Source organism: Lutra lutra, chromosome X, assembly GCF_902655055.1.
Source record: "Lutra lutra chromosome X, mLutLut1.2, whole genome shotgun sequence".
In the NCBI taxonomy this organism is placed as follows: domain Eukaryota; kingdom Metazoa; phylum Chordata; class Mammalia; order Carnivora; family Mustelidae; genus Lutra; species Lutra lutra.
In genome coordinates this window covers 52,159,620-52,183,918 of record NC_062296.1, presented here as the reverse complement: position 1 = coordinate 52,183,918, position 24,299 = coordinate 52,159,620, and the positions used below count along the sequence as shown (strand labels likewise).

Genomic DNA, 24,299 nt, shown 5'->3' with positions numbered 1-24,299 from the left:
AAACTCCAGGAGTGGTATAACACAAGAGTTGAAAGATTTTCCCCAACTGACTTCCTAGAAACCACTGAAACTTCAGGGTTTAACTCCAAGATCTTTTCTTTAATATACACTTTGATATTAGTATTTCTCTTTTTCACTTTAGGTATCCTTCTTCTTTTACGACGCCTCATAGGAAGTGCCATCAGAAGCGGTAAGATGCTTGATGCTAAAACTGACTGACCTTTGCCACCCCTCTCAAAAAATGATCCAACCAGTTTTATAGAAAAAACATCAAGAAAAATCCTCAAGAGATTAATTCCTTTCTAATCAGGTGGTTTATGATTGCCTGTGAGTTTTCAGCAATGAATTTTACGCATGTTGATTAAACGTATGGGGGTTGGGGGGTTGGAATGACAATGTTGAACTTTATCTGAACTATCTACTTCCAGAAAGTAGTAATCAGTGGCTGATGAAATTTTCTACCTGCAAGTTTGATCTTAAGTCAATATTCTTGGTCCACAAAGGAGTTTCTTCAAAAATGTTATGATTAGAGTGGAAATGTGATTTGTAGTCTGAGATTTTACAACACTGTTTTTTCTTTCTCTAGACATAAACAACTTGCTGAAACTTAATAGTTTTCACCTTCTGGGAAAGAGGTAACAAGCCAGTTGCACTAAAGAGGACTATGCTACCAGGGTTCACCCAGTGGACAACCGGCTTAGTGATGACAAGCCTTAAACTCAGGGTTAAAATACAAGGCTCTTGGCAGAGACATGGTTTGGGGGAGAAATGGATCTCAGATGCTACAAAGGGGATGGAGACCCAAATGCGGAGAGAGGAGCACACAGGGGACCACACAAGGAAAACACTTCCCCAAAGCAACTGTCTGGGAAATCAAGAGGAACTGAGATTTTTGTGAGATTTTGCAACCAGCAGTACTCTAGAACTGGAGTTTTAGAGCTCCACAGTATGGCTGGGATAGAGCCCTGAAGGTGCTGCCCTACTCCTAGACAGACGCCAGACAGGTAACCTAGGGTCAGATGGCATGACCTGAAGATCACTTAAGACACACTGGAAGAGACTGGTCCTTCTTCTTGGAATGCATCTGTAAGAGGTGGCATTGCCTCTAGAGGAACAAAAGACCCAGCTAGCGCCATTTCACTTTCCTGCCCTTCAGCATAGGTGCAGACACACCTACTAAAGGTGCCTAACCTAGAGATTGGCTGTTTAGCATGCTTTGCTCCAAGTCCCATGCCCTCATGCTCTGGCAATGACTGCCTTTCTGGGTTAAAACTGCATCAGTCCTGGCATGGCCAGACCCTCTTCCAGAAGACCAGGACAGCTCCCCACAAACCACGTCCCCAAAGTATGAAGTCTTAAAAATCAGCTGGCTTGGCTGGGATAGAACCCAAAGTGAACTGTGCCATCCAGGCAGGAAAGCAACATGGAGACACTGTGAAAACAACAATTTGAAAAACACCGGGGACACATGAGGGAAAATAATACACTCTTTTGGGAGCATTCCCTGATAGCATTAAGCAAGGACTCCACTCTCTAGAGACAAAGGAACAGGCTGTTACCATCTCCATACCCTGCTCCTCGGCATAAATGAACTTCAAAAAACAGCACAACACCAACCCTGGCTGCCTAACCTGCATACACCAAGTCCCATCCCCCTGCACTCTGCTAGTACTGCTTTTCTCAGGAGAGTGTGTCTAAGGACCAGCACAGCAAGCTCCTTCCCAAGAAAAAAAGCACACATCCCCCAAAGCACCATGTCTACTGACCACTGAGTTCTGCAAAACTTCAGTTCTAGTGCAAAGAGCATTAGGTCTCATTTAAAAAGCAGAACAGAGCATACCTAGTTAAAATTTGCCATACTCTGGCCAAGGATCAAACACTGCCCACTGCAAACAAGGAGAACCACTGTAGAAGACTGATCTAAGGGACAGAACAGCCAAAAACACAACAGCACAATGCATACAGCACACACTAGAGACACTTCCTGAAGCACCAGGCCCTGGACATTATACAACCTCATCTTCATAAAGCCACTGCTCTGAGGAGCAAGAAAGATAACAGGATTTTCTAACACAGAGAAGAAGACAAAGACCTAAACAAAATGCAAGACAGAGGAATACATCCCAAAAGAATGAACAAAAAAACATCATGGCCAGAGATCTAATTGAAACAGATATAAGTAATATTTCTGCTGCAGAATTTAAACTAAGAGTTATAAGGATACTCTCTAGGCTTCAGTAAAAGCATGGAAGACACCAGGAAGACCCTTACTACAGAGATAAAAGGACTAAAAACAAATCAGGTCTAAATTAAAAATGCAATATCTGAGATTTGAAACTGACTAGACCATGAGGATGGAAATACCAGAGGAATGAATATGTGATATAGAAGATAAAATAATGAAGCTGAACAAAATGGAGAAAGAAGAAAGATGGATCATGGGAATGGAATTAGGGAACTAAGTGACTCCATCAAACATAATAACATTCATATCATAAGAGTCCCTCAAGAAGCAGAGAGAGAAAGAGGGCAGAAAATTTATTGAGGAAATAATAGCTGAAAACTTCCCTTATCTGGGAAAGGAAACAGACATCCAAATCCAGGAGGCACACAGAACCCTCATCAAAATCAATAAGAGCAGGCCAACACCAAGATATATTGTAGTTAAACTTGCAAAAGAAAAAAAAATTCTTGCAAAACATAGTGATGAAGAAAAATTTCTAAAAGCAGCAAGAAAAAGGAAGTCCCTAATGTACAAAGTAAGTCCACTATGTTAGCAGCAGATGTCTCCACAGAAACTTGACAAGACAGAACAGAGTGGCATGATACATTCAATGTGCTGAATGGGTAAAATCTGTGGCCAAAAATACTCTATCTAGTAGCAAGACTATCATTCAGTATAGAAGGAAAGATAAAGAATTTCCCAGACAAACAATAACTAAAGGAGTGCATGACCACTAAACCAGTCCTGCAAAAAATATTAAAGGGCACATATTGTGATAAACACTGGATGTTATATGCAACTAATGAATCATTGAACACTACGTCAAAAACTAATGATGTACTATATGCTGGCTAACAGAACGTAATAAAAAAATATTAAAGGGGATTCTTTGAGTAGGAAGGAAAGACCAAAAGCAACAAAGATTAGAATGGAACAGAGAAAATCTCCAGAAACAACAAAACAAATAATAAAATAGCACTAAGTAGTACGTATCTTCAATAATTACTCTGGATGTAAACAGACTACACTATATGGTTAACTAATCTTTGACAAAGCAGGGAAGAATATCCAATGGGAAAAAAGACAGTATCTTCAACAAATGGTGTTGGGAAACCTGGACAGCAATATGCAAAAGAATGAAACTGGACCACTTCCTTACACCATACACAAAAATAAATTCAAATTGGAAGAAAGACCTAAATATAAAACAGGAAACCATCAAAATCCTAAAGGAGAACACAACAAGCAATAACCCCTTTGACATCAGCCATAACAACTTCTTACTAGATATGTCTCCTGAGGCAAGAGAACAAAAGCAAAAATAAACTATTGGGACCTCATCAAGATAAAACACTTCTGCACAGCAAAGGAAACCATCAATAAAACTAAAAGACAACCTTCAGAATGGGAGAAGATACTTGCAAATTACATACCTGACAAATGCTTAAAAACAAATAATCCAATTAAAAATTGGGCAGAAGACATGAATAGACATTTTTCCAAAGAAGACATCCAGATGGCCAGCAGACACATGAAAAGATGCTCAAAATCACTGATCATCGGGGAAATACAAATTAAAACTACAATGAGATACCACCTCACACCTTTCAGAGTGGCTAAAATCAACAACACAGTAAACAACAGATGTTGGCAAGGATGCAGAGAAAGAGGAACCTCTTACACTGTTGGTGATAATGCAAACTGATGCACTTACTCTGGAAACAGTATGGAGGTTCACATAAATGTTAAAAATAGAAGTACCCAATGATCCAGCAATTGCACTACTAGGTATTTACCCTAAGATACAAAAATACTTATTTGAAGGGATACATGCACCCTGATGTTTATAACAGCATTATCAACAATAGTCAAATTATGATAAGAGACCAAATGTCAAGTGACTGATGAAGATGAATGGATAAAGCAGATATGAGAATATATAAATATATGTATATATACAGAGATACATACATATCTATAGTGCATATTGTGTATACATATGCATATATGTGTGTATTTTTGTGTACACACATATACACAATGTACACATATATATCTATCTTTTCACACACATATATACACATACACTCTCATACAATGGAATATTACTTGGTTCTAAAAAGAATGAAATCTTGACATTACAATGATGTGGATGCAGCTAGAGTGTGTTATGCTAAATGAAATAAGTCAGTCAGAAAAAGACAAATAGCTTATGATTTCACTCATATGTGGAATTTAAGAAACAAAGGAGATAAGCATGGGGGGAAAAGAGAGGGCAAACAAGGAAACAGACTCTTAACTGTAGAGAAGAAACTGAGAGTTGCTGGAGGGGAGGTAGGCAGAGGTATGGATTAAATAGGTGATGGATATTATGGAGGGCACTTGTGATGAGCACTGGGTGTTATAAATAAGTGGTGGATGACTTAATTTTATACCTGAAACTAATATAATACTGTATGTTAACTGGAATTTAAATAAAAACTTGAAAAGAAAAAAATATATGTATAAGGTTCTCCAGTGAGGTCCACCAGAATTTTTAGGATTAAGTCAAAACTTCTGGGAATCTGCCTAGGTCTCCTTCCTGATCTTTTCCCATCTGTGTCTTATTCCCCATAAACTTCAGGATACAATCCAAAATCTTTCATGAGGTATTCCAGGCCCCTCACTGCCTAACCCAGGCATCAACATCACGAACCCATCGACTGTATTTGGCCAATAGGTATGTTTTTCTTGGTTTGGATTATTTTTTTTTTAGTTGAGTTATGTTAGTCACCATACAATACATCATTAGTTTTTTTTTTAATTTTTATTGTTATGTTAGTCACCATAAAATACATCATTAGTTTTTGATGCAATGTTCTAAGATTCATAGATTATGTACAACACCCAGCTCTATGCAACATGTGCCCTCCTTAATACCCACCACCAGGCTCACCCATCACCCACCCCTCCCCTCCAAAACCCTCAGTTTTTTGTTTCTCAGAGTCCATAGTGTTTTTATTTGACTTAACTGCTAACAATTAATATTATGCATAAAATATCTGGGTATAATTTTCTGGAAAAAAATAAGAGATACTGACAATATAGACGTACATTTTTAGATGGCAACAATCACAGGAGCCCATTCAAGGATGCTGCTCTTAGATGTAGCATGTCTTTTTCTGTTTGTCACAAGCCCTACCTCTCATTATAAGCCACAGAGAGAGAATATCAATTGCCATCCTATATCCAGTCTGCTTTGCTCATTTTCATCACCTGCCAAGACTCATATAGCCTTTATGCAACCTCTCCAGTCTTTATCTCTGACTCCCCCTCAACTTTTTCCTGTCACATTCAGTGTCTTCCAGTTTCAAGAAAGATATAATCTTCTTACTCCTCTCAATTGTACTTTTATATATTTGTTTTCTCTGTTGTCTTTTCTTAATTCTCATTCATCCTTTAGAAATCCAACTCAGATCAGGACCAGGACAGGAGAAAGGCAAGTGAGGGTGCAAAATTTGGGAGGCACTCACAATATGGTGCCCACCTGCACTTTGCATGAACCTGAGAATAAGTGCTTTCTTAAATTTCAGCCCTAGCATCCTCACTTGCCTCACCCTAGCCTTGCATCTAACTTCAGTATCATTTCCCTGAGAAGCCTTCCTTGTTTATTCTCCCTATCTCTCTCACACACATACACATACACACACACACCAGTGTGGAAAGGGGCTACTGTGGGCCTACCTCTATCATAGTACTTATTATATTGTCTTGCAATTGTCTGTATACTCATCTGCCTCCTTTAACAGACTGAGATCCTCGAGGACAGGGAGATTGATTGTGTCTCTGAATCCCCAGTCTATGGCATTTAGTGGATACTTTCCACCTATTTACTAATGAACAAATGCATAGCAGGGTTTCTCAGAAAAGAGAAAGGAGGTTCTCTGATGCCTATGTGGAAAGCACCCATCTTTCTTGCTCCCAGTACTGCAATGATATAGGAAGTTATTTGCATATATTTCTTCCCAAAACTTAACTGAATGGAAGTTCCATGATGGCAGGATTCATAGCAGGTGCTCAATAAAAATTAGTTGAATAAATCATTTGGGCTTTCGGAGACTTTGGTTCTGGCACTACCTTCAACAATCACTAGCCAAACTCTGGACATCAGTTTCCCTATCTGTAGGATTGGCAGGAGTGGTGGTGGGAGGGTTGGTAAACAAGCTTAGTATATTCTCATTTTCTCCCTCTCTCACTGTGTATATGTGTATGTGTTTGTGCGCACACGTTCGTATTCACCTGTCTGTCTCTGCCTCTCATCAGTTTATGTAAAGTGCTTAAAACAAGATGTGGTACTTGGTAAGCACTCTGAAAGTATCAGCTTATTTTTTTCACCTGGAAATTCAATTCTTCAAGTAAATTCTTACCTGCTTCCTTTGAGCTTTGGTGGATAGGAGAAATTGAGAATCCAAGAAATAGCTTGAAAAAACCTGAAAACTGACATGGGGTTCCAAAATGCTCACTGATGTTATGATGACTGTGTAGGAATCAGAGCCCGGGGCTCCATTACAGAGATTCTGATTCATTTGATCTAAGAGAGGTCCTGAGACTCTGGATCAATAAGAGCTTCAGGTCACTCTGACACATATTAGGAATAACTAAGCTAGATACTCTCTAATGTTCTTGGAATACTAATATTTTATTTTACCTTTTCCTTCACAGTTATTCAAGAAATATAATTTCAAACTGAGATTTTCCAAAACTTAGTTTCTACCACCTTCCTGGTAACAACTATGAGATACTGAGCACCAATCATAAGTCAGACACTGAGCCTAATGATTTACATATACTCTCTGGTATATGTACTTACCTGGTTTATTTCCCACAGTCATGTGAAATAGATTACACTTCCTGCTTTACAGATGAGGAAAACAGAGGCCCAACAAGCTTGGGTAATATTGCTAAGATCCCATAGCTAAGAAATCTGAAGTATACACAAAACTACCTAAACGCCTGAGATTTCCTTTGGTTACTAAGATACAGAGGTAGAGAAAAAGCCACGCAATGCCAATTGAAGGCATAGATGTCTTGCTCTAGAGCAGGGACAAATGTCATCAGGGCGGTGAGACGCTTCCTCTCACTTGTCCCTATTACACACAGACTACTCAAGTTAGTTACTAGTGCTAATGATCAAGGGAAGGGACTCTTCAGAGAAGTCTCAGGTTTTGCTCACATCCTCTAGGAATCACTGCCATCTCTGTTAGACAACTGGTATCTACAAGGGAGTTAATGGTACTGAGTTACACATTTTGTAGCCATCGACAAAATTCATTATGAAAAGAACTGCAAGGTCCTCTTCACATAAAATATGAAATCTAAATCTCAACCCAAAATTCTATTATAACTGTACTTTTACCAATTTTTCTGGTTAAACAGAAGATCTATCCACTCTGGGCTAGTAGTGTTGACAATTAGAGGGTATGGCACACTCTCCTATCTCAGCTTCCAACACAACTGTTCTTTCCTAGCAGTGCCCTCCCAGTAGGGTCTCTAATATTTCTTCTCAAAGCCTACAAAGAGCAACACCTTAAACTGTTGGAGCACTGGTTGTTCTTCTCACTACTACCACAAATCCCAGCTCTCAAAATGGCATACTCAACAAAGATGACTATGTCAGGCCAATTAAAATCTCAAAATCTTTTTTCAGTCCCCATCAATAAAGGTCAATTCATGATTCATCATTCCTAAAGGCAATGATAAGTATGAGTTTCTGGACTTGGCAGGCAAATGGTAACTGAGTTAAAGTGTTATTGTAAAGCACACATTAAGAAGCAAATGTGTCACAGCTAGCAACTTACATGGAGCTCACAAACACCCACAAGAACGTGGCATCACTGGGGGGTGTCATTTTGTTTATTTATATTGTTTTATTTTGTTTATAAGCCATCATGCTCAAACTCACACACCTTTTTCCTAAATGGCACCGTTGACATTTATGGTAAGGTAGGTGTTGTACCCTCAGTGGGCCCGCCCCTACAGCTCCTTGGGCATTGGTCTCATCCTTTCAAATCTAGTGGGAGGCCACAGGGCCTCTAGACTCTAGGCATGTGATAGAAATGGCAGCCCTGATGATCTCTGGATTGGCTTCAGAGTCCTTATTCTCTTGTCTTTGAAAAATAGTGCATGTTCATAGCCAAATAGCTATATAGTTGGGTCTTACAGGGTCTAAGAAGTCAAAGAGTCTTCCTTCATTTTGTCCCATTTTTTTTGTTTCCTATAGTCCCAGCGGGTAGTGTTTCTGCTCATATAATCCCAATCTCTATCCCTGGCTTCTGTTGGAATAGTTGATTATATCCATGGTTCACACCCGCATTGATCTCCTTATGCAATGGTCAGTCCACCACACCCTTGGTGTTCTCCTCCAAACACACTGTCATTTTTTTGTAATATGGACAGGCAGAGAAATGTCCACACCTTGAAATTCTTGTTCCATTTTGTTTAATAATTCCATCTTTAATTCATTTTTCTCCCCCTTAGTTTTTAGTAGAAACAGGGGGAACCAAGCCATTCTTTTAACACTTTGCTTAAAAATTTCCTCAGCCAAACATTCAATTTTTTCAGTCAGAAAACACTACCTTCCACAAAACACCAGAATATAAACACAGTTCAGCCAAGTTCTTTGCCTACTTTATAACAAGGATTGCTTTTCTTCATTGTCTAATAACATGTTGTTCATGGAAACTTTCTCTATGGCTCGCCTTTTCTCTTTCTGAACTCTCACACAATTGCCTTTAAAATTCCATTCATGGCAATCTAAGCTTTTCTTAGCATGCACTTCCAAACTTTTGCAGATTCCTCCCATTACTTAATTCCAAAGCTACCTCATTTTTAGGTATCTGGTACAGCAACACCCCAACTTCTCAGTACCAATTTCTTCTGCCTTCCTAAGTTTAGGATGCTATAACAAAGTACTATAGACTGGGTGGCTTATAAACAAGAGAAATTTATCTCTCACATTTCTGGAGGTTGGAAATCTGAGAATAGGGTGTCAGCATAGTTAGGTTCTGGTGAGAGCCCTCTTCAAGGCTGCAGACTGACAACTTCTTGTGTATCTTCACATGATGGAAGGGAGGTAAAAGAGCCCTCTGGTGTCTCTTTTATGAGGACACTAATCCCATTCATGAGGGGTTCCACCTTCATGCCCTAAGTACTTCCCAAAGACTCCAGCTCTTAATACCACCATATCAGGGGTTAGAATTTCAACATATGAATTTTGGGAAGGACACAGAAACATTTGGTTTATTGCAGAGCACAAAGAAAGCAAATATTATATTAACAATGATTAAACAGTTAACATGTATTTAGGCACTGTGCACACTTGGCATTGATCATCTCATCCCTATTTCCATATGAGAAAAACTTACACTTAGAAAGGGAGTCACCTATCCAGGTTACACAGATAATAAGTTCCAAAGTAGAGTTCAAATTTGGGCTATCTGACTCTCAAGCCCATGATATTAACTTTTAAATAAGTCATGCCCTTAGACAAAAATAGATTTATAAAATTAAAATGAAGTGAATAAATAATATAAATGCAAATGTGTGCTTCATTATTTATACCACCCTATTTACTAAAAGTCATCAATCTTAGTCTCACAAAAGTACTCATTGAAGTATTATTTATAATAGTGAAAAATTGGAAATAAGCTAAATAGTTGAATACTATATAAAATATGGCTCCTATAATAAAGAGATCTGAATGCATCCATTATTTTTTTTTCATTCAGCAAACATGTATTGAGCATCTACTATATGCTAGGCACTCCTCTACATGCTGGGGAAATAGCAGTGAATAAAAACAATTCCCTTGCCCCCCCCACCATGAAACACAAAGAATTTTAAATGCTATCAGAAGATGATTATGATAAAATGTTAGGTTAAAAAGATAAAACTATGTATTTAACATGAACTAAATTGCATACACATAAAAGAGATACATGTACAAAAGAGAGCTAAAATATAATATGCCAATAGCATTCAATACATTGTTCCTGTACTGGAATATCTTACTATCATAGGTAATTTTATACTTTTATATACGATTCATATTTACTACAATGACCATTAAATAATAATACATTTTTATATTTTAATGCTGGAGTTCATAAATACAACTGCGTAACTAACTTGTTTCAGTGACATTAAAGCATTCGCAATAGTTCTGTGGTTCAGTGCTCTTGTCTAGCAAATGCTTTACATGAATTCTTTAACTTGCTGGTTACCAAACTTTTTCTTAAATGACCAGAGCAAATATTTTAGGCTTTGAAAGCCATCTAGTCTCTGCCACTTCTATTCAATTTTGTTGTACTACCACAAAATACCCTTAGACAATATTTTTCCCTTAGACAATATTTAAATGAATAAATGTAGCCGTGTTCCAACAAAACCTTATTTACCAAAAAACAGCGGCAGGCAAGATTTGGGCCAAGGGCCAGAGTTGGCCGACACCACTTTAACTTCATAGTAACTAACACAAAAACAAAGTTCTTTAACTTCCACTGTTCAATCTCTTCCTAGTAACATTCTTGATATTAATATTAACCACATATTATAGATGACAAGACTAAGGCTCAGAAAAAGGAAGTATCTGTCCAATATCACACAGCTCATAGAGTGAGTTGTTAAATTCAATTCCCAAGAGGTTATGTCAAATGTCCTGTTGTCTGAAAAGCTGGACCTATATAAATGCTACTTTTAAACATTCTAGAGTTTATTCCTCAGACGACTGTTACTCTAAATCATTTTGGAATTTTTTTCAAAAAAATCACCTTTACTTTAACCTTCATAAAAATATCTATTTTCATGTATTAGATTCTTTAAAGAAAACGTCCCCTGCAGTTGACTGAGTCAAAGACCTCAGCGGAGGCTTAAGGGATATCTTTTTTTTTTTTTTAAATCTTTTTTTTTAAAGATTTTATTTATTTATTTGTCAGAGAGAGAGAGAGAGAGAGCGAGCACAGGCAGACAGAGTGGCAGGCAGAGGCAGAGGGAGAAGCAGGCTCCCCACAGAACAAGGAGCCCAATGTGGGACTCGATCCCAGGACGCTGGGATCATGACCTGAGCCGAAGGCAGCTGCTTAACCAACTGAGCCACCCAGGCGTCATTAAGGGATATCTTTTTATTGCTTTTGTGTGAGAGGGGAATGGGACTGGAAAACAGTGTTTCTCTATCCTTCTTAAGCAGCCTCCCATGAGATTGGCACTAGACCACAGAGGATGAAGATGTCCAAGTTTCCTGTATCCAGAAACCTAGGAGACTCATGGTTTCAGAACTGCCTCAAGAGGCACAAGGCCACACGCAGCTGAAGACTTACCAATGTTAATCTCATCATCAGTCAGAGTGTCTCCAATAAAATCAAACTGGAAGGACTGAAGTGTCTGAGAAAATTTCTGAACAGCTGAAGAATAATCTGCAAAGTAAGAGAGAAGAAATTGTCAAGACTGTCCTTTAATTGATTTACTCATATCTGTTAGGGCTGATAGGACAAAAGCAAAGGGAAGTGCTCCCAGTAGTTAGCAACTTGCATTTAATCAAGTTAAACAATGAATTTTGGAACACTGAAAAAAAATAAAATAAAATTTAAAAAATAAATAATTAAAGTTTAACAAAATATTAAAACTTCAGGAGAAGATTCGAGCAACTAAAACCATTAAAGAGGAAGGAGGGCAGTTTAGTGAAGTCCTTCTTTTAAATTATGAGACATGTTTTAATCTCAATTCCTGTCCTCTCTGACTCCTTCAATCCAAAGCCCATAAGACTTAAAACTACTTAGTTTTACTCCTAAAAGAGTCTCCTTAAGCATTAATTGAACACCAATTATGGGCAATGGACTAAATGCTTTCTCACCTCTCACCAAACAAATACCCACAAACATTCTACAAAGGAAAAAGCTGAATTTTGGAGTTGTGGTACTCAAGGGCCCTAAGCTAGCCAGCAGTGTCAAAAGTAGAAGCCAGACGGTCTGTCTGTTTCTCCAGGGCCTTTTCCATGGCAACACAGGCACAACCTGGATATTTTACACATTAACCATATGGCAGCCTGGGTTAGGTTACGATCAGACAGGACAACAAATTTAATTTGTTCACACAGTATTCAGCAAGGGACCTGAACTAAGGAGGCAATTAATGAAAAACTTTAGGGTCGTAAGGCCAGACAAATGCTTTTATTTTTGGTGAATAATTTTAAATTTTATTAAATAAAAGTCTAATGAAGGTACAAAACCAAATCACATTTAGCTAGCCTTTTGACAAAATATCTCTAGTAAAATTTTTAAAATATCTCCTTCACCAAGAGGTCCAGCCAAACTCTCCAGCCTTGCTACTCTCAGTGGTTCTCAGAGCAGAATCATCATCACCTGGAAGCTTTATGGAAATATACATTCCCAGATCAAACCCCAGACTTACTAAATCACAAAATGCAGTTTCATATAATCCCTAGGGATTCATATGTCCTTTAATGTCCAAGGAGCACTGCTCTCATTAACTAAAGTAATCCATTAGACCATCTTCTAGGAAAGCTCAAAATTTTTGGGTTTTTTTGGTTCCTTTTTTTTTCTACTTCTTCTTTAACTCCATAGTTTCATCATCCTCCACCTTCACATCTATGAGATACATAGGTCTATGAGAGATTTTGCTCTCAGACCAACAGAAAGGGAGACAATACAGACAATATCTATTCCTTTCAATAAAAAGCTAACATGGTTAAGCACAAACACAATAAAACATGTTCAGACCTTTGGTTGGAACAGATTAACCTGCCTAGAATTTTATTGCCATCTTGTCTACATCCCATTTCCAGAAAAGCTTATTTTCAGTATTTAGAGCCTTGAGCCTTTGAACACATCATTGGCAAGAAGGAGGTAGAGAGAGGAGGAGGAGAAGCAGAAGAAGTAGCAGAGAGAGGAGAAGCAGGAGAAAGAGGAGAAGAAGGAGAGGAGCGCCTGGGTGGCTCAGTCGGTTAGCACAATGCCTGGTACACCGGCGTTCAATACATGGTAGCTTTCATTTTACTAATACTTAATACATTAACTAGAGACAAATAAAGGTTCAGTGACTAAAAAAAATTGTCTGACTCATGATTTCATCTCAGGTCATGATCTCATGGGCAGTGGGATTGAGCCCTGTTTCAGGTTCCAAGCTCAGCGTGGAGTCTTGAGAATTTCTCTCTCCCTCTCCCTCTGCACCTCCCCCCACTTGCTCACTCTCTTTCTCTCTCTCTCAAATAAATAAATAAATCTTTTTTTTTTTTAAAGAGAAAGAAGAGGAAGAAAGGTCTTACAAAGAATAGGGACTGCAGACTAGGTTACCATGCCTTCTCAAATTTCCACACTTTGCAGTAACATTTTCTACTTCAAATCTTGTCCACACCAATGTAAGAGGAGAATGTTTTCCTGTTTTCCATATTTCATCAGCAAAGAGAACACAAAACTGGCTCCATGGCTGGAAAATAATCACTTTTCTCTGGCCTCCTTGGCCAGCAGCAGAAAAGGACAAGCCTAGAACTCCCCCATGTGCTTTCTGTGTCACTCAAAGAAATTAAATAAATAAGAATATTCTTTATATTGCCCTTTCACAAATACCTGGATTCTTTCAATTTTTTCTTGATAAAACAAGGTATAGTTAATAACCACTCCTCTTTTAGAATTATCTGAACATCTCAGAAACCACAAATATTATGATTTTTTACAGTTATATTATTTTGTAAGTGAAGCCATGGGATAAGAAAGGAGTTGCATTAATTTCCATTTTCATTATTTGCACCAACTTCTCTTCTCCAGACCTTTGGTCTGATTGAAAACACTACTTTACATTTGCACAGAGCTTGAAAAAGTTTATGAATGACTTTCCATAAGCACTCTCATTTATTCCTCTTGAACACACAAAGGTAGGTATTACCATACTCACCTTATAAACAAACATATAAAAATCGAGACAATGCAGAGACAAATCACATTCACAAATATGAACAAGCATAAATTAGTAGCTCTTCATGGAAAGAAAGTCTCACATACTCAGCCTCTGTACTAAAAAAAGTGTCAGGAATGAACCATATATTTCAGATAAATGAGTTGGGTAACTATTGGACTCCAAAGAATCAACAGATAACATAGAAATGCTTGTTATGTATGAGGCATCTATTTCCTTATTAAAATAAAATTTACTACATCATTCTAGACCATGTAAAATCATTATTTTATCTTCCCTAATACTTCTGCATCCCTGTCCACCAAGCTTCTATTTCATAATTGTTCAAGATATCTTTGAGGATTCTCTCTACACTACCTTCTTATTCATGGGCCTTCTGTGTTTTTCCCTCACTCATTCTAGAATGTAGCTGGATAGTGTATTTTAGGCAACTGAAGTTTTCTGGGAATAAGGTAGAATAAAACAGGATTAATTATGCAGGTAATTAATGCTGTATAGAAACCAATTTACTTATCACTCTTCTTTTTTTTTTCACTCTTCTCTTCTATGGAATCATAATGGTACATACTCTTATATCTAGATTACTTTGGTCTGCACAATATCTTAGAAATTCATCTATCTGTAATTCATTATTTTTGTTGCTGAGTAGATTCCATTGGATAAATATACCATTATTCATTCATTCACCTATTTATGGACATTGTGCTGTTTCTAGTTTTTCACTATTGTGAAGAATGTTACTTTAAAAATTCATGTATAAATCTTTCTAGGACATAGATTTTTACTTATCTTGGGTAAATACATAAGGGTCCAATAAATGGGCTATAAGATTAGTTGTAAGTATATCTTAAAACATATAAGAAAATGTCAAACTGTTTTCCAAAGTCAATGTACTATTTTGTATTCTTATCAACAATATATGAGAATTTCAATTGATCCACATATTTTCCAACATCTGGTAACTTACCTTAAAATCTTTTTAGTAAAGTAATGCAGACATACAATGTTATATTAGTTTTATGTTTAAAACATAGTGATTCAATAACTCTATACATTATGCTATGCTCACAAGTATAGCTACCATCTGTCACCATATAATGCTATTAAAACGCCACTCACTATATTCCCTATGTCGTACCTTTCATCCCAGTGATTTATTCATTCCATAGCTACAAGCCTGCACCTCCCAATCTCACTCATTTTGCCCATTCCCCCACTCACCTCTAGTCTGGCAACCACCAGTTCCTTCTCTGTGTTTGTGGGTCTGTTTCTGCTCCTTTTTTCCCCACTATGAGTGAAATCATATGGTATTTGTTGTTCTCTGACATATTTCACTTAGCATAATCCTCTCTAGGTCCATCCATGTTGTCATAAATGGCAAGATTTCATTCTTTTTTATGGCTGAGTAATATTTCATTGTATGTATATACCACAGCTCCTTTATCCATTCATCCATTGATGGACACTTGGGTTCCTTCCACATCTTGCCTATTGTGAATAAAGCTACAATAAAAATCTGGTAACTGACTTTTTTAATTTAAATTTTAACCATTTTAATGGCTGTGTGGTAGTATCTCACTATAGTTTTAGTTTGCATTTTCTTGATGACTAATGGTGCTAAGTAGTTTATCATATACTTATTGGGTATTTATCTTTTTTCATGAAGGGTCTGTTAAAATTCTTGCCAGTTTTAAAACTGGATTTTTGTCTTCTTATTGTTGAGCTACTGAGGTATAAGACTTCTTTATAAATCCTGGATACAACTTTTTTCTGTAATATATATTATAAACAACAGATTATATAATATATATGACAGATTATATAATATATATGATATTCTCTAATAAACTAAAGGTTTAAGAATCTAAGGATTCTCTGTTCAAGATAAAAGATTGAATCTTGATAATACCAGTGTACTTTGTTGTGTATTAATTATAGTTAATCAGATCACTCTTTCCCCAGCTCTGCTGTTAGCACTGAAAATCAACAGCTTCACAACAATGATAGCTGTGAAAACCAACAGGCTAGCAGCCACCAGAGAGCGCAGAATGGGGTTGGAGTTTCACAAGGCTGCACTCTTACAGAACTATCACTATTTGTCCATTTTAACAGGTCCTGAAAGCTCCATTCTTAAGGCTTGTCTCTGTCCTAACCCAAAGCTCATTCTGTATAAACAGTGCTTGGGGGGGGGGGCATTTGTCAAAAATAATCACCTCAAGTTTTTAAAATTGTAGTAGCCCAAGGAAACGTAAAAGTTGGAGTTATCAAGAGGTTGACCAAAATATTTGCTTGCATATATAAATTGTGATTTATAAGAAATATATATTTGATAAATTCTGATGAATATATTTCTCATATATATTTGGTCTTCATCCACCATTTCCAGCTCACAGCTCCCAAAACCCTTGAAATTTCCTAAGTGATGACAGCCATGAAATTGCTTTTTGTTAGGTTAATGGCATGACTTTTAGACCACACCTAAAAATGGGGACTGGTTGTCAGGACAATTAACCATGTTATTAGAGCATTAGAACTCTCATTCTCACTCCCCTGACCTCTGGGGGGAGAGAGAAGCTGGAGGTTGAATCAACCACCAATGAATGATCAATCATGCCTATGTAATGAAACCTCCATAAAAACCCAAAAGGAACTTCCAGGTTAGTAAACATGTAGAGAAATGGGGAGAATGGTATGCTCAGACAGGGCATGGAAGCTCCACACCCTTCTCCCATAATATGCCTCATACATACCTTCTATATGGCTGTTCTTACGTTATATTCCTTTATAATAAAACTGTTATCTAGTAAGTAAAATATTTGAGTTCTGTGAGTCTTTCTAGAAAATTAATCAAACCTAATAAGGGCATTGTTGGAACCTCTAGTTTATAGCCAGTTGATCAGAAGAATTGGACTTGTGACAGACATCTGAAAGCAGTAGTGCAGTGTTGTACAACTGAAAACTTAATCTGTAGAATCTGGTTTCCAGGGAGATAGTGTCATAACTGAGTTGAATAGTAGGACATCTACCTGGTATTCAGAGAATTGCTTGTTAGTGTGGGGAATCCACTCCCAAAAATACATTGGAATTGGGTCCAGGAACCCAAAATGCTTCATAAAAATTTAGAGAATGACCATTTGGAGAATGACATGTGCACATGACCTATGCAAAGCAACAACCTATCCCTAAAAATCTAGAAAGACATGTGCATGTGAAGGTATGTGTGCACACCCCAGGCTGTGTCTATGTCCATGAAAGATTTGAGATGGACCCAATCACTCACTTCTATCTGAACGTAAAGCCCTGAACAAGCAGGGAGAGAATGGTAGGCAGTGTTGCAAACTGACATAACATACATCAACATAGCTCTTCACCAAAGACTAGGAAACTTGCTGCCTCAAGATATCTCATGGAATCCTTATCCAATCAGTAGGTGATCACTAAGCTAAACTACCAAAGACTTCAGCAGTTAAACACAATAAAAATATAGAATTTAATACAGAATTTGTTCAAGAAGTCAATAAACAAGGCAACAACAACAGACACATAAACCATGGGGAAAGAGAGAGGTTCTCATTTCAAGAATTGTCACATTATATAATATTAAATGCATACTTTTCAACAAGAAATTAGGAGATACACAGAAACAGGAAATTTTGGCTTATACTAAAAAAAATGTAATCAACAGAAACTGTCCATGAGGAAGCCCAAACATTGGACTTACTAGACAAAGATTTTAAATGAGCTATTTTAAATATATTCAAAGAATCAAAAGCACCATATCTAAAAACACTAAAGGAGAAAATGAGAAAAATGTCTCACCAAATACAGAATATCAATAGTGAATTGAAGAATACTTTTAAAGAATCCACTAAAAATTCTGTAGTTAAAAAACACAATAACAGACATGGAAAATTTACTACACAGCCTTAAGATTAGAATTGGGCAGACAGAAAAATCAGTGAAGCTAAATACAGGTCAACTGAGACTACCAAATCTACAGAACAGAAAGAAAAAAGAAGGAAGAAAAATCAACAGACTCTCAGAGACCTATGAGGGCACCATAAACATAACAACACACACAATGGGAATCCTAGAATAGGAAAGGGAGACGAAGAAAGAATATTTGCCACATTTGATAAAAATTAAAAATTATCTTCATTCCCAAAAAGCTCAATAAACACCTAAAGAAAGATAAACTCAGACATACACACCTAAAACTATCACAATCAACTGCTGAAAGATAGAGACAAAATCTTTTAAAAAGGCAAAAGAAAAAAACTCTTCATCAACAAGGAATCCTCAAAAAGATTACCAGCTGAATTTTTCATCAGGAATCATGAAGGATCAGACAGTAAAGTAACATACTCAAAATGCCAGGGTAGAGGGAACTATCAAGATAATGAGTAAGGGACAGGCGAGACTAGGAAGGGGAAGACAGGTAGGGAGCTACATGACTAGTATCAAAGAAATCCCAGATGTGAAGAAATGTCATAGATGAGATTAACCAGAGAGAAGGGAAGGTAACAAATCCACCACTTTTGTTCTAAATATAGACAGGATAGTCTCATGATATTTACAAATCTACCATGTTTGTTTTTACATGTTATTGACAAGATATGGTCAGTTTTCTATAAAAGACCATAAAAGCCCTCAGTGGCAACCCATTCAGGACCTCTCTCACACTACAGAGCTCCTTTTCTTTCCTTTCTATTCTCAACTTCACTTAATAAACTTTCACCTCACTTCACCCTTTTGTGTCCAGGAAGATTCATTCCTCAACTCTGTGAGACAAAAACTCTGCAACAATAATATTGTACATCTAGCAAAATTAAATTTCAAAAATGAAGATATTCCCAGATAAACAAAAACTGAATTAATTGCTAGTATATCTACCCTACACTAAATACTAAAGAGAGTCTACCAAGCTAAAATCAAAGATAAATAAACCAGGATTTGGGAATATGCTGTCAGAACAGAAAGACCCTAGGTTGGTCTAGTCCCATGAATAAAATACGATAACTATCAAATCATCTTAAATACCCAAGAAATCAACCTGAATACTAACAGAACAAACTCCACAACTAAAGGGAGAGAAAAGACCACACTGAAGAAGGTAGGAAGTGGGGAGACATGGTTTGAGGGAGAAATGGATCATGTGTGCCACAGATGAGAGGGAGCCATGGTCACAGAGAAGGGGGAGAGAGAACCACACAAGGGAACACACAAGGAGAATGTTTTCCCAAAGCCATTGATTGGGGAATAAGGGGAGGGGGGCTGAGTTTCCTGAGTTCTTATAACTAGTAGGGCTTAAAGTTTGGAGTTTTGGATGTCAGCAGGGTTGGCTGGTATGAGACTGGAGGGAACTGCACTGCTGCTGGAGTGAAGGCAGGCAAAAAAGGGGGAGGCAGACAGCCTGGAAAAAGCAATCTCAAAAATACCTGGGACACACAGAGGGGAGATTATTCATTCTACTGTGAATGTTTCCCTGAGAGACAGTGCTCACAGAGATGTTTCTGTGGGGACAAAAGAGCCGACTGGTCCCATTTCATTCCCTCTCCCCTTAGCATAAACACAGAGCCACCTGCAGGAAGCAGCACAAGGCCTACACAGGTTGCCTGACTTGATTACAACAATTTTCACCTCTATGCTCTGGCGGGACTACCCTGCTCAGTCAAGATTGCCTCAGTCCCAGCATGGCAGGACCCTCCCCACAAAGTCCAGCATAATCCCCTACCCACAACACATCCCTAAAGCATGCAGTATTAAAAGTCAGCAGTCTTGACAGAATTAGAGCCCAAAGGTCAGTGGGCTGATCCTGGTGAGAAGTAGTCAAAAAAACCTTGAGGCAGACAACATGGAAACAAAAATCTCAAAAATCTCTGGGGCACAAAGGGGAAGATGATTCACTCTTCTCAGAGTGCTTCTCTAAGAGGCAAGCCTTCAATGAGACACCTCTCCAGGAACAAAGAAGCTGGCTAGAGCCATTTCCCTTCCCCCTCCAGCATAAATGCAGAGACACCTGCAGGAAGGAGCTCAGGGCTGACACAGGTTGCCTAACTTGCTTATACCAACTCTCGGATCTCTGCACTTTGGTGGGACTGCCCTTCTCCATCAAGCTTGACCCAGTCCCAGAGTGCAGGCCATTCTCCCAGACCAGCAGAAACCCCTACCAACACCACGTCTCCTGACTAGAGTTCCAAATGCTTTAGTTCTAGATAAAGTAGGATCCACTCTTTTTGCATGAGCACACTGCAGCATACATAGTTAAAATTGCCACACTCTGGCCAAGGACTAAACACTGCCCACTGCAGGTAAGGAAAGGTTTACTAATGACTGGCCTGAAATAACAGAGCAGACAAAACATAACAACAGAGCACAGAAGCACACACTCTGAAGTGCCAAGCCCAGGACGCTACATGACCACTTCTTCATAAAGCCATTACTCTCAACAACAGGAAACAGAACAGGCTTTTCTAACACAGAGGAGAAGACAAAGACTTAGACAAAATGATAAGATGGAGGAGTTTATTGCAAATGAAAGAATAAGATGAGGTCTTGGGCAGAGTTCTAAACAAAGCAGATATAAGTAACATGACTGATAGAGAATTCAAAGCAACATTCATAAGGATACTCACTGGACTTGATAAAAGAATGGAAGGCAACTAGGAGAATTTTAACAAAGATATAAAAGTTAAAAAGGAATCAATCAGAAATGAACAATGCAATAACTGAGACCGGAAAGAAGCTTAATGCAATGAACAAAAGACTGAAAGGAGATTTATGAAACACAAGAATAGACTTAGTGATTCCATCAACTGTAATAACATTCATATTACAGTAGTCCCAGAAGAGGAAAAGAGAGAAAGAGAGGCAGAATATTTATTTGAGGAAATAATAGGTTAAAACTTCCCTAATTTAGGGAAGGAAAGAAACATCCAGATCAAGGAGGCAGAGAGAACACCCATTACAATTAACAAAAGCAGGTCAAAACCAAGACATGTTACAATTAAATATAGTAATAAAGAAAAAAAAAAACTTTTAAAAGCAGCAAGACAAAGGAAGTCCCTAACTTACAAGACAAGATGCATAAGGCTAACTGCTGCCCTAGCAACAGAAACTTGGCAAGCCAGAAGATAGTGGCATGATAAATTCAATGTGCAGGAGGAAAAAAAAATCTGTAGCCAAGAATACCTATCCAGCAAGGCTATCATTCACAACAGAAGAGTTAAAGAATTTCCCAAACAAAACCTAAAGAATTTCATGGTCACTAAACCAGCCCCCCAAGAAATATTAAAGGGGATTCCTTGAGTGGAAATGAGAAGCCAAAACTGACAAAGACAAGAAAGGATCACAGAAATCTCCATAAACAATGAAAAAACAAGTAAAGATAAAAGCACTAAATCCATATCAATAATTACTCTGAATGTAAATAGACAAAAGTTTCACTGAAAAGATATAAGGTGAGATGCCTGGGTGGCCCAGTTGGTTAAGTGGCTGCCTTCGGATCAGGTCATGATGCCAGCATCCTGGGATTGAGTCCCACATCAGGCCCTTGCTCAGAAGGGAGCCTGCTTCTCCCTCTGCCACTCTGTCTGCCTGTAGGCTCGCTCTCTCTCTCTCTCGGACAAATAAATAAATAAAATCTTTTTTAAAAAATAAAAGGTGTCAGAATGGGAAAAAAAAAAACCTATACGTGGCTTACTCATTTAAGGCCTAAAGATGCCTGCAGACTAAAAGAAAGGGGATGAAGAAACATTCATCATACAAATAGACATCAAAAGAAAGCTATTTTATCAATACATATATTGGACAAATTAGTGTTAACACAAATTGTGTTACAACAAAGACTGTAACAAGAGATAAAGGGCACTACATAGTCATAAAAGGGAAAGTCCAACAAGAAAAACTAACAATTGTAAATGTTTATGCACCCAACATGGGAGGACCCAAATATATAAAATAATAACAAACATAAAGGAATGCAATCATAATAATACAATAATAGTAGGGGACATTAACACCCCCACTTGTATCAATGGACAGATGATCTAAAGAGAACAAAAGGAAACAACTTTAAATGATGAACTGGACCACATGGATTTAACAGATATATTCAGAACATTCCAACGTAAAGCAGCAGAATATACATTCTTTTCAAGTGCCCATGGGCCATTCTCCAGAACAGATCACATATTAGTTCACAAAACAATACACAATATATATAAAAAGACTGACTCATACCATGTATTGTTTTCTGACCACAAATCTATGAAACTTAAAGTCACCCACAAACCCAATGCGGTGCTTGATCCCAGGACCCTGAGATCACAACCAGAGCTGAAATCAGATGCTTAAGTGACTGAGCCACCCAGGTGCCCTTTGCATTTTTTATTCAAAAGGGATATTGGTTTCTAGTGTTCTATTGTTGTGATGTCTTTGTCTAGTTCTGGTATCAAGATAATACTGGACTCAAAAAATGAGTCAAGCAGTGTTGTCATGTAATTTATTTTGTGAAAATTTTGGGAAGGTTTAGTATTGATTCTTTTTTAGGTGTTTTTGTAATGTTTACCAGTGAAGCCTTATTGCCCTGAGATTTTTTTGTTTGGACAATTTTTTAAATTATTAATTCATTCTCATTTCTTGTCATATGTCTGTAAACATTTTCTATTTCTTTTTGAGTTCGTTTAAGTAATTTGTGTGTTTCTAGGAATTTATCCATTTCATCTACATTGTCTAACTTATTGGTGTCTAATTGTTCATAATATTCCTCTATAATCCTTTTCTATACGTCTCATCTTTCATTCCTGATTTTAGTAATTTGAATTTTTTCCCTTTTTCTTCTTGGTCCTTGTAACTAAAAGCTTTTTAATTTTGATGATTTGGTTTCATTTCTTTTATTAATTTTCTATTATCTTGTTATTTTCTAATCCCTTTTATTATTTCATTCTTTCTGCTTCCCTTGTGTTAATAATTCCTTCTTTTTCTAGTTTCTCTTGATATAAAAGTATGTTGTTGATTTCAGATATCTCACATATTTCTGATATTTCTCCTTTTGTAACTTGAAACCATGTATCTTCCTGTATGCATTGTGTTAATTTTATTGCAGAAGTTTTGTATGTTGTATTTTTGTTTCCATTTATCTCATAGTATTTTCTAATTTATCTTGTGGTTTCTTCTTTGATCCCTTGGTTATTTAGAAGTGTGTTAAATTTCCACATATCTGTGAATTTCCAAATTCCTTCCTGTTGATTTTTTTAAGTTTTTTGTTTGTTTGTTTTTTGTCTGTTTTTTTTACTTATGTGAGAGAGAGACTATGAGAAAGAATGAGATCTTGCACAGAGAGGAAGGGGAGAGAGAGAAGCAGACTCACCACTGAACAGGTTGCCTGATGGCCAGACTCCATCCCAGGACCCTGGAATCATGATCTGAGCTGAAGGCAGATGCTTAACTGACTGAACCACCAAGCATCCTTCCTGTTGATTTCTAATTTTATTCCACTGTGGTAAGAGACCATATTTTGTAGGATTTTAATTCTGTTAAATTTTTTGAGGCCTAGCATATGTTTTCTTGAGGACATTCTTGTGCATTTGAGAAAAAGGTGTATTTTTCTGTTGTTGGGTGGAGTATTTTATAGATGTATGTTATGTCCATTGGTTTACAGTGTTGTTAATATCTTTTATTTCCTTGTTTTTTCCTACTTTTTCTATCCATCATTGAAAATGAGATATCAAAATCTCCATCTGTTATTGTTGATTTGTCTATTTCTTTCATTTCTGTCAGGTTTCTGCTTCATGTACTCATATCTCTGTTGATAGATGAATGTCTGTTTATAACTGAGATTTCTTTCTGTTGGATTGACAATTTTATCATTAGTAAATGATCTTTGTCTCTAGTCCAAATTTTTGTCTTAAGGTATATTTTGTCTTTTATTATGATAAACATTCCTTCTCTCTTTGGTTACTGATTGCATAGCATATCATTCTCCATCCTGTAACTTTCAAAGTATCCATGTCTATGATAGAAGAAAGTGTTTTATAGACAGCCTAGGGTCACTTTTTAAATCCATTCTACCACTCCCTGGCTTTGATTAGTTTTTTTTTTTACTATATTC

The 24,299-nt window shown here is 37.3% G+C and overlaps 1 protein-coding gene across 4 annotated transcripts in view; it reads right to left on the bottom strand.

The window, feature by feature from the left end:
• OPHN1 (oligophrenin 1) overlaps window positions 1-24,299 on the bottom strand; it is a 559,535-nt gene that overhangs the window by 376,044 nt on the left and 159,192 nt on the right. For all 4 annotated transcript variants that reach the window (XM_047715714.1, XM_047715717.1, XM_047715716.1 and 1 more), the window contains exon 3: window positions 11,578-11,673. In XM_047715714.1, the coding sequence (XP_047571670.1) occupies window positions 11,578-11,673 (96 nt within the window). The remainder of the gene's footprint in view (window positions 1-11,577; window positions 11,674-24,299) is intronic.